The sequence below is a fragment of the Drosophila persimilis genome, unplaced genomic scaffold (genome assembly GCF_003286085.1).
Source record: "Drosophila persimilis strain 14011-0111.01,24,50 unplaced genomic scaffold, DperRS2 tig00000686-arrow-arrow-pilon, whole genome shotgun sequence".
In the NCBI taxonomy this organism is placed as follows: Eukaryota; Metazoa; Arthropoda; class Insecta; order Diptera; family Drosophilidae; genus Drosophila; species Drosophila persimilis.
The window spans coordinates 954,218-968,275 of record NW_020825336.1 but is presented as its reverse complement, the minus strand read 5'-3'; the positions used below and the strand labels follow the sequence as shown (position 1 = coordinate 968,275).

The 14,058-nt window shown below is 44.1% G+C and overlaps 1 protein-coding gene across 3 annotated transcripts in view; it reads right to left on the bottom strand.

Annotated features, from left to right (window-relative positions):
* LOC6600529 (four and a half LIM domains protein 2) overlaps positions 1-14,058 on the bottom strand; it is a 58,018-nt gene that overhangs the window by 24,307 nt on the left and 19,653 nt on the right. For 2 of the 3 annotated variants that reach the window (XM_026991694.1, XM_026991693.1), the window contains 2 exons: positions 2,385-2,761; positions 2,064-2,308 (listed from right to left, as the gene is read on the bottom strand). In XM_026991694.1, coding sequence (XP_026847495.1) covers positions 2,064-2,308; positions 2,385-2,761 — 622 coding nt within the window. Of the gene's footprint in view, positions 1-2,063; positions 2,309-2,384; positions 2,762-3,177; positions 3,342-14,058 lie in introns of those variants that run through there. The other variant, XM_026991695.1, reaches the window with a different exon arrangement.

Below are 14,058 nucleotides of genomic sequence, written 5' to 3'. Positions count from 1 at the left end.
TTCTACTCATATATTCTCATAGATCTCAATAAAAGTCAATAAGAAGACATAAAGTTTGCTCGTTTCAATCTACCTAATCTACAATTAGAAATAGTTTCTTCTCGAAAGAGATCTTGAGCAACGAAACTATATAAAATTCGTGTCTTCTTCGGAACTTCTTCTCATATTTTCTCATAGATCAAGCTTCCCACCCTCCTCCCCAGCACCTCTGGCTTTATGGCCACACAAAGATACCTATGCATATACATTCATGCCACTTACTGTACTTATGCTTTGAAAATCTGTCTCTCTTTGGCATGGCCAATGCCTGAGGATTGGGGACTGGGGACTGTCGACTGTGGACTGGGGCCAGGGTCGGACTGCAGCAACGACAACCCAAAAAATGAATGTCATAAATTGTATCTTTTGGCACTGACACTAACATTGGGCGCCCTCTCCTCTCCTCTCCACTCTCTGGGTCTGTGTTTGGCGCTCTCCCTCTCTCTGCAATGCTTCTATGTGGCATGCTGCTGCTGCATCATCAACAATAGCCCCCCCGTAATTATATTTAATTTGTGCATAATTGTGCACTTGTCCCACATTCTGGCATATCGACTATTTTTATGTGTGCGTGCCTTTTGTTTATTTTCAAAAATAGGTTTTTTTCATACGCTAAATGTGCCAAAAATACATAAATGAATGTATCTAGAAACATATGTATGCATCCATTCTATATGGGTCTGGGCCTGGCTGTTTGTTGATTTATTTATTTATTTTTGGTGTTCTTTTTTTTCTCGCTCTGAAAGTGAAAGTTTTCCTTTTGTCGAGGGAAAAACGAATATCAAACGAATTGATTAGCGGCATATGGGGAATTTTTCACAGAATAATCTCATCAAAATATACGTATGTATGCACTCATCAAATTAGTTTTTCCGTGTGTTGTTTTTCAACCATTCAAACCATTCCAAAGGGGGAAAATGATAATCGAAAAATAATTGGAAAATTTATTGCGCGAATTTGTACACCTCTGCATGGAAAATGCTCGGGGGATTGATGGCTTAATTATGGCGGGAAAACTTGAATATTTTATATCGAATTAAAATTGGCAAAGACTTTAATACAGGAATAGATATTATAGAATATATACATTGATAAATTAGTCCTCTTTCTTTCTTTCCAACCATTTATTTATGTATCTATCTATATTGTAATTTTAAAAGGCACAAAACGCTTCACAAACGTATATTTTGCTTCCCGCTCGCTTCATCTTTGAAATTTTAAGGATTTCTAAACCCAAGATGGTCAATGGACTCAATCTCTGTTAAATATTAAACAGCTTCCACTTTTTACAGCACAAATTCCAATCAGGAAACACTCAAAGGGGCAATCAATGAGGGGGGAACCACAAGGAACAGATTAGTATGGGGCAAACTTCTCTGATAAAGTATTCCAAACATTTATCCCTTTAAACACAATCCCACTGAGGTTCAACCAAAGCTTGGATTGAGACATCTGATTTCTGATTGATTTGCTGCTTTGCTACCACTTGATGGCCCTTCAATCGTAACATCCATCGAGTCGGAGAGCAATAAAAACCAAGTATTTGTCTGCAATTTCCGCCTTACCCACAAAAAGAACTTCCGCTCCGCTCCGGTCCACGCGACGCAACAGCAACAGTGCTGCCAATGAACTGTTGGCCATCGCTTTCTTTGTGGCCACCACCATCCATCGCTGGAGCTGCATTGGGGAGCACTCCGTCTAGGGTCTAGGGTCTAGGGTCTAGCGTCTATCGTCTGGCGCCCCCAAAGTGAAGTTCAATGAAAATGCCATAACCTTTTGGAAGGGCATCCAGGGGATTGTTTCAGGGGAGTGGATAGATGGATGGATGGATGGATGGTAGGGCGATAGCCGCACCTTTGCAATAAATGTGAACTGCGTGTGGCAGGCGATAAAAACCAAAGGCTTCCCACACACACACGCGCGCAGATACCATCTTTGTGGCATGCCCCAAAGTATGCCACACAATAATTGTCAATTGGGGATCGATGTGGCGGATAGATGGAATGATGCAAGGAAGGACTCACCTCATCACAGCCAGCACAGCGGGGCTTCAGCATTTCCGCATAATGTCGCTCGCAGTAGATTTTGTCATCGTGGACGCAGTAGGTGAGGTCCACCAGCAGCGAGTTGCAGGTGCTGCAGCTGAAGCACTTGGGATGCCACATGACGCTCTCGACGAACTTGGGTGCCGCCACGACCAGCTCCCCGGCCGCAATCTCGTTATCACAGTGCGCACAATGCTCATCGTAGGGGGCATCCTTGATGTAGGCTACAACGCAGAAAGGATTGGCTGAGTCACCGCAAAGGAGGAGGAGGAGGAGGAGGAGAAGGCCTTGAGGACTCACCTATATCCAGCGCTATCTCATTCCGTGCCGTCACAAAGTCCTCGAACGAGGCCTCATGCTGCACCTCCAGATGCTTGCAGTGCTCCAGCGATAGATCCTGCTTGGGCAGCTGATACGCGATCTGTCGCTCCCTGCTGCACGCCCCCTCGCTGCCCAGCCGCGGCACTGCCTCCTCGGGCAGCTGCTCGAAGTATCGATTGATCCGCGACGAGGCCCGCACCCCGGGGGGCACCCATGTGTAGCCCAGATCGCGTGCCTCCACGCCGGAGTCCGCCGGGGAGACGAGCTTAAAGCCCAATCTCTCGTGGACATTGGTCGTCTGTTGCTGGTAAATGGCATGCGCCTCGCGAGGACACTTGCACGATTGGCAGGTTTTCCTGGAAGCAAAAGAGCAAGTGGAAAGCATAAGAAACGGCAGCTAAGGGATCGCTGGGGGACACCTACAGCTCGGTATCTATGGGAGCCACAGCTATAAGACTTACTCTACAAATAACTTTTATATTAAATATTTTCAACATACTCGTAATTATACGTACAATATTATAGTTACTATAAGTCCATAGGCAAAAGTACAAGCTTTACTATTTTATGGGCAGTTTTGAAATAAATAAAATTTATAAAAAATAGTTGATGGATTGGATACACATATAGTTCCATCAAATGCTTATAGATCCCTTAAATATTACGAAAACAAACGTATTTCCTGTTTCTCGGCACTGCTGAAAGCTTGCGCCCAGAAAGGAAAAGCTCTCTCTCTCTCGCCCTCTATGTGGAGCTTTGGGCAGCTGCTTACCTCACAATGAGATCGTAGATTTCTTTCCTATCAAACACCTTGCAGTAAATACTGAGCACGTTGAGGCAGGCATAGTCCAAGCCCGTCCAAGGGACATCCGATGAGGCCAATGCCGCCCACAGTGGGCACTCTGCGTGACGGTCCAGATCGAGCATTTTCACCATTTTTCACATGTAACTGCACTTGGTAACCGTAACCGTAACCGTAGCCGTAACTGTACTCTTGACACTGGCGGCGCTCTTTAAACGTATGATTATTTTATTTAAAATTGTTTTTTGTTTGCTTTTTTATGATTTGACTCATCAAAAATTGCGGTGCTGCTGTGGTTCTTTGGTCGATTGCCGAACCCCGCTATGCACGGCCTCTGGCACGCACCTCTGCCCCAGCAGTCAGTCCCCCAAAAACAACAAAAACAACAAAAAGAGAGAAAAACTTTCGTTTAGTTTTGGCATCACCGAATCACCTTTTGCTCGGGGCACGTCTCGGGGCGGTCGTTTGTTGCGTTATTTGCTCATTGACATTTTGATTAAAGTGTTAATTTGACCTTTGGCCTTCTTCTGGTTCTTCTTGTTACTCTCGTTCCTCGTGTTCTTTTGTTTACTACGAGACTAGCAGATTAGCAAGAGATTTAGCAGAGTTTTTACCAGGAATTCCATGCCCTCTGTAGCTGTATCTGTATCTGTATCTGCAGATTTCTCTAACGACCTGTTTACTTATTTTTCAATTATATGTGGATCCAACCAAAATAATCAGCATCATAAAACACGCCCACACCCAAAGAGAGAGAATTTGTGGATAAACATTTGACGGGTTCTCGTGGTAGATGGTATTTTTGAGGAGAGTAGAAGGAGTGCCATGCCATGGAGGATTCTGCAGAGTACTAAGGTAGGAAGGATCCCTCAGGGCAAGAGTCCTACAAGAGCTCCTCTCTGGACCTTGGATAGAGTCATGGATGTAGCTTCTCTCAGGTATTCAGAGGAAAGCAAAAGGAATGGATTGGTAAGATGAGGATTAAGAGTTCAATAGATGATTCTTTAGAGTGAGATTCTGTAGGGCAGGAGTCTGTAGAGAAGGGTTGCCTGTAGAGTAGGATTCCAGAGAGACCTCACCTCGAAAAAGAAGGAATATTGTGTATTGGAGGTTTCTTCAGAGTTGGATTCTGCAAAGAAGCACTTCACCGGTTAAAAAGAGCAACTGAGGAGTGGAGTAGTAGTCGTGGCAGTCCCTCCCTGGTCACGTATGATCTCATACTGACGGCCAAACGAAAAAAGGTCTTGCCAAAGGTCTCCCCCATAAACGAAAGCGAAATATAATAAAATAAAAAGGTAGCAAAAGCATCTTTTTGATAAGATTAATGAAAGGTCCCCTCGCTCTACCTACTCCTGCCGTCCACACCGTCTACTCCTCCTCCTCCTCCACGTTAGGATTGGCCGCCAGTGCGTGATGTCATCGAAAGCGACAGAACAACAAAACAGAAACAGAAATTCCAGCCAAAATTCCATTTGCCCAATCATTGAAACTGCGTTAGCTTTGAAAATTAGATAAGCCGATAGGCGGTGGAGGAGGAGGAGGAGGTTTACAAAAATAAAGATACGAAATATCAAACGCAGCAGAGGGGTGGGTAATGGTAATGCCTCTCTATAGAGGGTAAATGGAACAGAATGCCAGATAGATGATGGCCTTTTATGGTCTTCAGAGAGAGAGAGGGAGAGGGAGAGAGGGAGAGAGATATGCATGCACTCTCCTGATGAGGAAATGCTTGCTAATTGCTCACGACTTTAGATGCGGAAAATGTGCAACAGGTTTTTCACTGGGGGAGGGCTGCGGGCTGTGGGGTGATGCAAATGATATTATTTAATGTGTAGACAGGTGATTCATGAGATACATATTTATATGCTTGCGTAGGGTACACACTGGAGACAAATAAAAAAAACAAACAAAGAACTCTATCAAGATCCAACTTCCAGTTTTGTTTGCCTTTTTTAGAGGGAAAGAATTGGTAGAGCGGAATATGTCTTCTATGAGTAGTATTCCAAAATAACAAACATTATTCATAATAATCTTTAAAGGGGTTTTGATAAGGGCTTTCCTTAGGGAAGGGAGAAACACCCCCCTGTAATTTCCACAAAACCCATGAATATGGATAGCTTTTTGGCTCTTCCGATAGTTCATTATTAGCTTCTCAAGTGCTCCCACAATTATTATAGTCTTACAGGTCTTGAAGCGTACAAAAATCTCAAGAGAGATATCTTGAAAAATCGAAAATCAAATGAAATTCCACGACTTTTCAATCGCATAGATCCCCAATGGAAACGAAAATAAATCATGAAATTAAAATGAATTTTCAACACAAAATCAATTTTAATTGAAACAAATCGATCAACGAATAGATAGCGTTCCCACAGTTCCCACAGATCCCACATAATTCTCCAATTCCGCTTGAAAATGTCATTTATTCCAATTGCTGCCATTTGACAGATCGTAGATCCCTCAAAATACCGAAAATCTAAATTTATATTTCGAATTTTCAAATGAATTTCCGCAATCGCAGGAGTCGACTGCACACACACACATATATTGTATATTGTATCTATGTATCTTTGTATCTTTTTTCAAGGTCTTGCAGAGTGCTTGTAGCAGCAGCTGCTTTGACATTGCACCACCAAGAGGGGAGTCCCTCTCCAATTGTATCTATATCTTTGGCTCTGTCCCTATCTCTATCACTGGTGCTCTCTCTGGCTTTATCTCCCTACCTCAGTCCCTACTTTGGATGGGAGATATCTTCTTTCGCCATTCTCCAGAGACAGAGTCACACAGACTTCTGAGTGTTTATTTGTACATTCGGTGGAGAGGAGCAATGCGCAATGTTATCGCTGAATAAACAATTAAAATGCCATTAAAACGTGTTCCATTTCAGATTAGAGACACAAGCGACAAGCGACAACCAGAGAGAGTTTCAGCCATAATCAGAGAGAGAAAGAGACAGAGAGAGAGAGAGAAAGAGAGAGAGGGACACAGACCATCTGTTGTAGATTTTTATTTAATTGAAATCGAAAACAAAACCAAAAAAAGAATCATATTCGTAATATAATAATAACTGATATCGCTGGGTTGGGGGCATGGGGGCGGGTGGCATGTGGCATGAGGCACAATCAACATAGAATTGCGTATGAAAGCAAATAAAACAAGTTTCGGTGGGGGCTCTGAAAGTTTCGCCAGATAAAATGTAATTAAAAGCCAAAAGTAAATTTTACCCGCCACACAGTCCGTTTCATGTGCATAGGGACGCATCTACACAGCTTTGAGATTCAATGAAGCAATCAGAGAAGGCCACAAAGTGGTCCCCAGAGGAGGTCCCAGAGTCCTGAGGGCATATTTAATTGGGCGAGGGTTTTCGCTCTCAAAGAACTCCTAAACCCTGGGATGAAGAGGTATAATTGTAGGTTCCTCAACCTCTTGGAGGTCTATCCTATCTACAAAATATTGCTTCACTTCTGTGGTATTCACAATTCGATATCTATCGTTTAAATATTAGAAAGAGAGAGTAAGGAAATATTTTTCAGGTATTTTTGTATCTTTCTGGTAGAGCACATCTCTGTTTGTTGGCAGATATCCAATTCGACTTGTATGCTTGTTAAAACTTTGTTAATACTGTAATTATGTGGCTTATACTTTTGCAAGGCACTGTTTTCATACACACACACACTCTCTGTCTCTCTCTCTGTCTCTCTCTCTCTCTCTGTCAGAGCTAGACAAAGCTCGACGACAACTTTTCTTGTTGGGCCCCGGAGCGTTTTCCATGGATTGGAGATACAACAGGAGGGGGAGGGGGGATAGAGAAAGACGAGGGGCACCATAGGTAACCCAACCCAACAATTACAATTGATAAGACCCCAAAAGTCACTTTGAACAAAATCGGGGCGACAGCAGCAATTGGAAAAGTTTTAAGGGGCAACTCCTACCTACCCCACCCTGCCCCCCTCTGGCCCTCCTGTTGATCTGGCAAAAGGTTAAGCACCCAAAAAGAGAGAGAGAGAGAGAGAGAGCGAGGAGCAATCAGCATTGTTTGACCAACAATTTGTTTGCCATCCAAAAAAGCCCGAAAATCGAAAACTGAAAACCGAAAACCGAAACCCTCTGAAACCAAATACGGGACGAATCTCGGATGTTGCAAGCCATACAGAGGCGGGTCGAGAGAGCTTTCCCAGTGGCAAGGAAATCCAATTTTCCACCATAATTGCACTTACATGTTGCCGCTGTTGCTGTCGCCGTCGCTGTTGCCGTAAACCCCATAAACAATAAAAATAAAAGTCAGCGTCGAGAAGCAAGTGCAACAAATCTCAATTATGGGGCATCTCCCGCCCCATCGAAAGCGGTGCAACAGACAGGGAGAGCCACAAAGTGTATTGTGTGTGGCACGGTGTGTGGTGTGGTGTGCGATGTGGTGTGTGCCCTTTTTCGCTTTCGATTAAATGACTTTTAATGCGATTATATAGAAGAGGGGCAGAGAAAAAGAAAAACATAGTAACAGAGCGACAGAGCGACAGAACAATGCACTTCTACTGTGCTTCTACTGCTGGCAGAGATTGGCCTACATTTATAGTCGTACGATTCGTAATACGAGCACTCGCATATATGTGGACATAGAGTGGAAATATGGGAAGAGCCGCTAATTGAATCACCGCAGTGACCGCCCTCCGGCGCTTCCTCTGGCTACCCTTTTGCCCCTCATTCTCCCACCTGGCGATAATTAACATACGGAAGATATGTCACTGCCGCTGCGTGGTGCCACCACCCCCCACCCCCCAACCCCCACCTCCTCCTGGATATTTACGACACAGCCAGATAGAATATTCTTTAGCTACAAATTGCATAGTGAATTATTACAACCTTGCCCCTAAGTAGGGGTTCTACCCACCTTCCCCTGCCTCCCCCTCTAGAGATGCGCCACCGATTCACGGGTAAATCACAGCTTTGCTGAGAGGAACGATCCAAACATAAGTCGATTGTGGAAATAAGCAAAAACCTTTGGTAGAACAAACTAAAAGGCTTGAAACTTTACTTATTCCAAATTTTGCAAGTAAAGACCTTTATAGGAAAGACCTACAAGACCCAGAACTTATCAAAGTCGAACTTTGCAGAGTGAAAACTTCCCTCAAAAGATAACCTCACTTATTTGTGAGAAGAACAGCTCTCTATTACAGAGTGCCTCTGTTCTCTGATCTTAAAGATTCAAGTTTCTAGAGGGGATAGATAGATGGCTTCCCAGAGCGAACCTGAGAGAGAAAGTCCATCAAAGATCTGTGTAATCGCAGATCTATAGCTACTTTGGTGTTTATCTAAAAGAACCCACAGATTGTTTGCATTTCCAGGAGGTTTTTCTCAAGGGTTTTCAAGACTTTAGCGCCGCAAAAGATAACACTGCGATACCAGAACAGTAACAACGTATTGATAACCTCATTTTCTTTTTCTATCGTTCCATCTGCGGGTTCCATCGTAGAGCAAACACCTCATTACCTTGATATTTTATTTACTTGAAATGTGTGCAGGCGCAAAACTGTTTTGATTAGAGTTAAGTGTTCATAACATACTTTGTAAGTAGGTATTACGAGTGTGAGGTTTGTCGGAGTGATCCTCACTCTATTATTGTTGTCTCTCACGCGTCCATCCATCCATCTATCAAGAGTAAACAGTCCCCCACTTGCTTCATAACGAGTGACAGGCCTGACCCACAAAAACCTCATCATCAAAGAGAATATTCCACAGAATTGTAGATCACATCTTCCCACGATTGTAATAGAACCCACGAATACTCGGTTCGGATCGGATTGGATTGGGGATCGCTCATCTCTATGGGCGAATATTCCGCAAATGACTTTCTGCCGGAAGGGGGGCTACAATTCCGCGAAATCTGGTCACAATGTGTTACAAAATAGGGAGGAAAAAAAATTAAAAAGAGAGGGGAAGAGAAGGGAAGGGAGGAGAAAAGAACAGTGCGATGGGCCGTGAAGCGACAAAGAAATAAATGGATGGATGTCAATGTGTGGGGGGATAGCAAAGGATGGCACAAATGGAAGGGGGGAGGGGGGGGTGTCGTCTAATTAAATCCCACTGACTCATTTCACGTTTTTCCCCCCTGAAGGGCAGGGAAAACCGGAGAATCAAAATGTAACCAGAAGAAGGAGGAAATATGGAATTTTACTGTAATTTTTTTTACACTTTTGGAAGAAAATATTGCAAAAATTTCGTCTTTCATTGGCTTTCTGTTCTTTATCCAATATTTATTGGGAGAAAAGGAGAACTTCTAGAAGGAAAACTCTGAAAATCGTTCAATTTGTAACTAGGTTTTTATCCGCTATCCAAAATAAGGTATTCCCAAAGAAAAACATGAGAAATATCACTAATTTTTTTTTTTAAATGTAGGACAATCCCAGTTCAAAAACCAGAAGAAAGAGGATACCCCAAAAGACCATGAAATCTCTTTCAAGATATTCTCTTATCCAGATCTTTGATCCACAGAAACTTTGCCCAAAAATTGACATTTTCCGAGTAAATAATATGATATGAAACCGCAATGCGGGAGCATAAACAATCTCCTGGCATTTGCTTGATTTTTGTTTATAAAACAAATAAATGTTAAACACTTGGAAAATTGAGCAAAATACGCGCGCAACAGACGTCAGGAGCGAGAGTCAATGGCCAGATTACGAGCCACAGCAATACAAAAAAAAAACAAAAAAAAATATGCAATTAAATTTAATTAAATTTATTTACAATTTATTCCACAATTTACAAACACACACACGAACAAAACAGAACAAATAATGAATTAAATGTACGAAAAACGGAGGAAAAACGCGGCCGAAACGCGCGGAAAACGCGCTGGGCAACAACAACCACAACCGCACCGTTGTACAAGTGAATTCTAACTGTGAATACTGCTGCGTCGGCGTCTCTGCTTCTGCTTCTGTTTCGGTGGGTCTCGGAGGTCGGATTCGGATTCGGGTTCGTTGTCTCGATTTGCCGAAGCGTAGCATAAAACGAGCGCGAACGTCGTGAGCCGCGCCAAGGGCGGCAAGAGCTGCGGTTCTACATTGTTGCCCGGCACTCAGTGCATACATACATACATATGTGAGCTTCTGATTTGGTAGAAGAGGAAGAGGGCAAAACGAAATTCGTAGACACTTTTAACAGTGTAATATCTAGGCGCTTCCTTCTGATCGCCACATCCACCACAAAACTAATATACCCCTCTCTCTCTCCCTGAGCATCGGGTATAGCAAACACGAAGCTCGCTCTCTCGTCCCCCGACCCTCGGCGGAAAGAAAGCGCGTCAGCAGCCAATCTGTCGTGTGGGTGCGAGAGGTGGTGTTTTGGGGAGAGCAAAAGGTGAGCGATAATGACACGGCAGTTGCTCTGTCAGCGTCACTGCATCCACAGTGGTCGTATGTTGGTGGTTGCTTGGGGGGGTCGCGGGGGTTGGAGGGGGCCCGAAGCGTACCCACAAGAACCGCTTATTAGCAATGCATTGCACCGCGAGGAGTTCTTTATGACGCTCTTCATTAACGCGGCACACGACGCGTGAGAGAGAGTGAGTGCAGCTGCGACGGCGGAGTCGGACATGGCTAATGAGTCAACAGGTAGTGCGCTTGGCTGCCGAAGCGGCTGGCGGTGGCAGTGGCCGTGGGAGGGGGTGATGAGCAAAGAGCGGCAGCAAAGAGGGGATCAGTGAAGCCAAGGTGTAGCGTGCTGAAGGATCGTCTCTCTTGTGGGAACAAGCTTTGAAATCCAGAGCGTAAGAGCGGAGTGCAGGGCGAAGCGAAGAGAGCAGCCAAAGAGAGAGCACTACTTCCGTTAGATTAATGACCATCGCATCCCTTTGCATATTACTCAAACTGTAAGCCCAGCGCCGAGCATATGAAATATTTCCTTTACTTTGAAAAGACGGTCAAGGTCACACCCCCGCACCCCCACCCCCAGCCCCCCTGGGGGACCAACTGCTCCAGCCATTTATCAAAAACGTCTGGCGACCATTTTGCCACACTTCTTGACTTTGATTGCGCCACAGACAGCCCCAAAGAGTCGCGCGAGCAGCAGACATGAAACAAATTCCAAATTGCAATTATTTATAAGCGCAAAACGCAACTAGCTAAAAGGCCAACTGTTGTCAGCAGGGTGGGGGAGGGGGGGAGGGGGAGGTGGAGGGGCAGTGGGTAGACATGGTAAGCTGGACAAAATCCATAAAGACGACGCAAATGGGCCGTAAAAAGGTCAGAGACATGGTCAAAAGGAATCGGGAGGGGGATCAAAAGAATTTTTGGGATTGGTGAATATCCTGCAAAATATTGGTCTAGAAAGCTTACTTTTGGAGGAACCCCAAAAAAACATTTCAAAAATCCAATATATATATATGCTTCTATAAACAATCTGGCTATGCCCCTCCTACCATAATTACACAGCAGCACGCTACTGTTTTAATAATATTATGATGCCATTGGATGGATCTGCACCTCGCAGTCTCTCAGCTCCTTCCGTTCTATTCCGTTCCAATCCGTTTAGTTTCTATTCAGTTAGGCAGCACTTGGCCAAATTTGTGTATTTGCACTAAAAATATACAGAGAGAGAGAGAGCGGACGGGCGGACGGACGGGCATTGAGTGGGCGGTAAGCCAGAGGCAGAGGCTGGGTACGGGCGGTGTTTGATTGGTGTGGCCAAGTGTTTTCATTCATGGCCCACGAGCACGAAAAGAGTCAACAGACTCATGGCCCAGTCATAGCCCAACCGTTTGACCCCCCCCTGCCTGCCCCTGCCACAGGGAGATTCATTGCTGGGGGAGGGCGAAAGGAGAGGCTGGTTGGCTGATGGCTAATGTAATTTATGAAGATTTCTTTGCTTGCTTTGCTTTTCGCTTAATCGTAAACATTAATGATTAATTAGCTGAAATTGTACAATAAAATCAAAGGCAACTAATGTGCGATCCCCAGAGTGGGCGCATCTGTATCTACACACACACACACACACACACACACACACACACACACACTCGTCTGATTGTATATTTGTGTTTGTTTGTATCTCTATCTGGTGGAAGATTGATGACCATTCCACGTAGGTGCTGGAATCCACTTAATTAGAGGCTCCTCCAGCTGCTCCTCCACTACCTCATCCAGGTAGTAGTCGTGCAGTTCTGTGGTCTGTGGTGTGGCCATGTCGCCGCACTGTCTTTCAGTTTGATAAGCAGCCACATTAAAATGTCTCCGTACACACACACACACACACGCACACACGCACACACGGGGTATACGTATACGATTACGAAATGCAAAACGTGACTTTGGCGAGGCAGTTGATTAATGGATACGGGAGCCAACCAAGTGCCGGAACAAGTTGGATATGTATTTTGTACTTGCAAGGCAAATAAATGTATCTGCCGATAGTGTATCTTCATCTACGGAAATATCGTTCCACTGCAGCACGTGATCTTCTGGCAGAGGTCTCCTTAACCAGTGAGTAATCAATCGAATTTCGAGCCATAAAAGTTCCCCTATTCCTCTACGAATTCATAAAAGTCCTATAAAAGGACAAAACCACAGTCGGAGGGATTCTAGTTAGATATATCATAGAGTTCCTAGGGATTCCAATGATTGCAAGAGTTTCTTCTTTGAATTACAATCTTGCTGCCACGAAAATCTATCCATAATGGAAATATTAACTGCACTTGCAGATGCATTTGGTCATAATCAAGCCCGTATATCAGCTATAACATCGACTATATATACCCCTACACATAGAGAAAAAGGGAGAGGGGAAGAGGGGAAGAGGGAGAGTAGCTCTCCGCCGGGAGGGTGTAAACACACCTGTGGGGCAACAGGGAATCTGTTTATTTGTTTAACAACCCACCATCCACCACCCATTCGACGGTGTGGGGGGCCACTCGTGTGTTGCTTTTAATTACACGAACAGGCAGGCAGGCAGGCAGGCAGGCAGAAAACAGCCCAAAGGAAAAAGGAAAAATAACATTACATTGCATTACATTACAGATATTGTAGCTTGTATCTCTCTGTATCTGTAGCTGTATCTCTGTATCTTTATCTGCTTGGATACATTTGGCGCTTGTCGGTTGTCGTTCGCTTGTCGCCTGGTCGCAGGTGCAAGTGTCTGTGCCTCTGGCTGTGGCTGTGGCTCTGTTTCTGTTTCTCCGTCTGATGTTTAAGGCCATCTCTTTCCACATCGCATGTCCGACACTGTATCTAGCGGGTTGCTCTCCCTCTAAAAGGTAGCTACAAATGTTGTTTTACTTTTTTAATGGAAAATCTATTTATTTATATTGTTTACCGTATAGTATCTGTCTTTGCTTTGACTTTTGCTCTGTGATTCGTGGAAATTCACGTTAACGTGGGGCGTCACATTAAGTAAACACACAAAATAATTTGCATCTGTTCTGGCCCGTTCCCAGCGATCCGTTTGTGTTTGTTATGGCCCAAAAGTACAATGATCATTCGTCACTATCTTGGGTTCGGTTCGGTTCGGTTCGGTTCGAGGAGGGGAAGAATTTTGTGGATTTTTCTGTTGTCAAAAATCTGTTTCCCTAGTCATGTGGGGTATTTATGTGTTGGGAAGATCTGGTATATGTTGTATAACCCATTAGTTCTTTGGCCTGTAAATGTTCAACATTATTCGATAATTTGTGGGCAGAAAAGCATTATTTCTTGGTTTTGAGCGAAGGAATTTCAATTTCAAGGTTACTCATCAGGAATTGTATTTGAAGTATAGAGATTTATGATTATTTACACGTAAATACACCATCTATAGGACCTACATAGGGATACTTCTAAGTTCGATTTGTTCCAAAACGATCCCATCATTTTTTGAGGGGTTTTG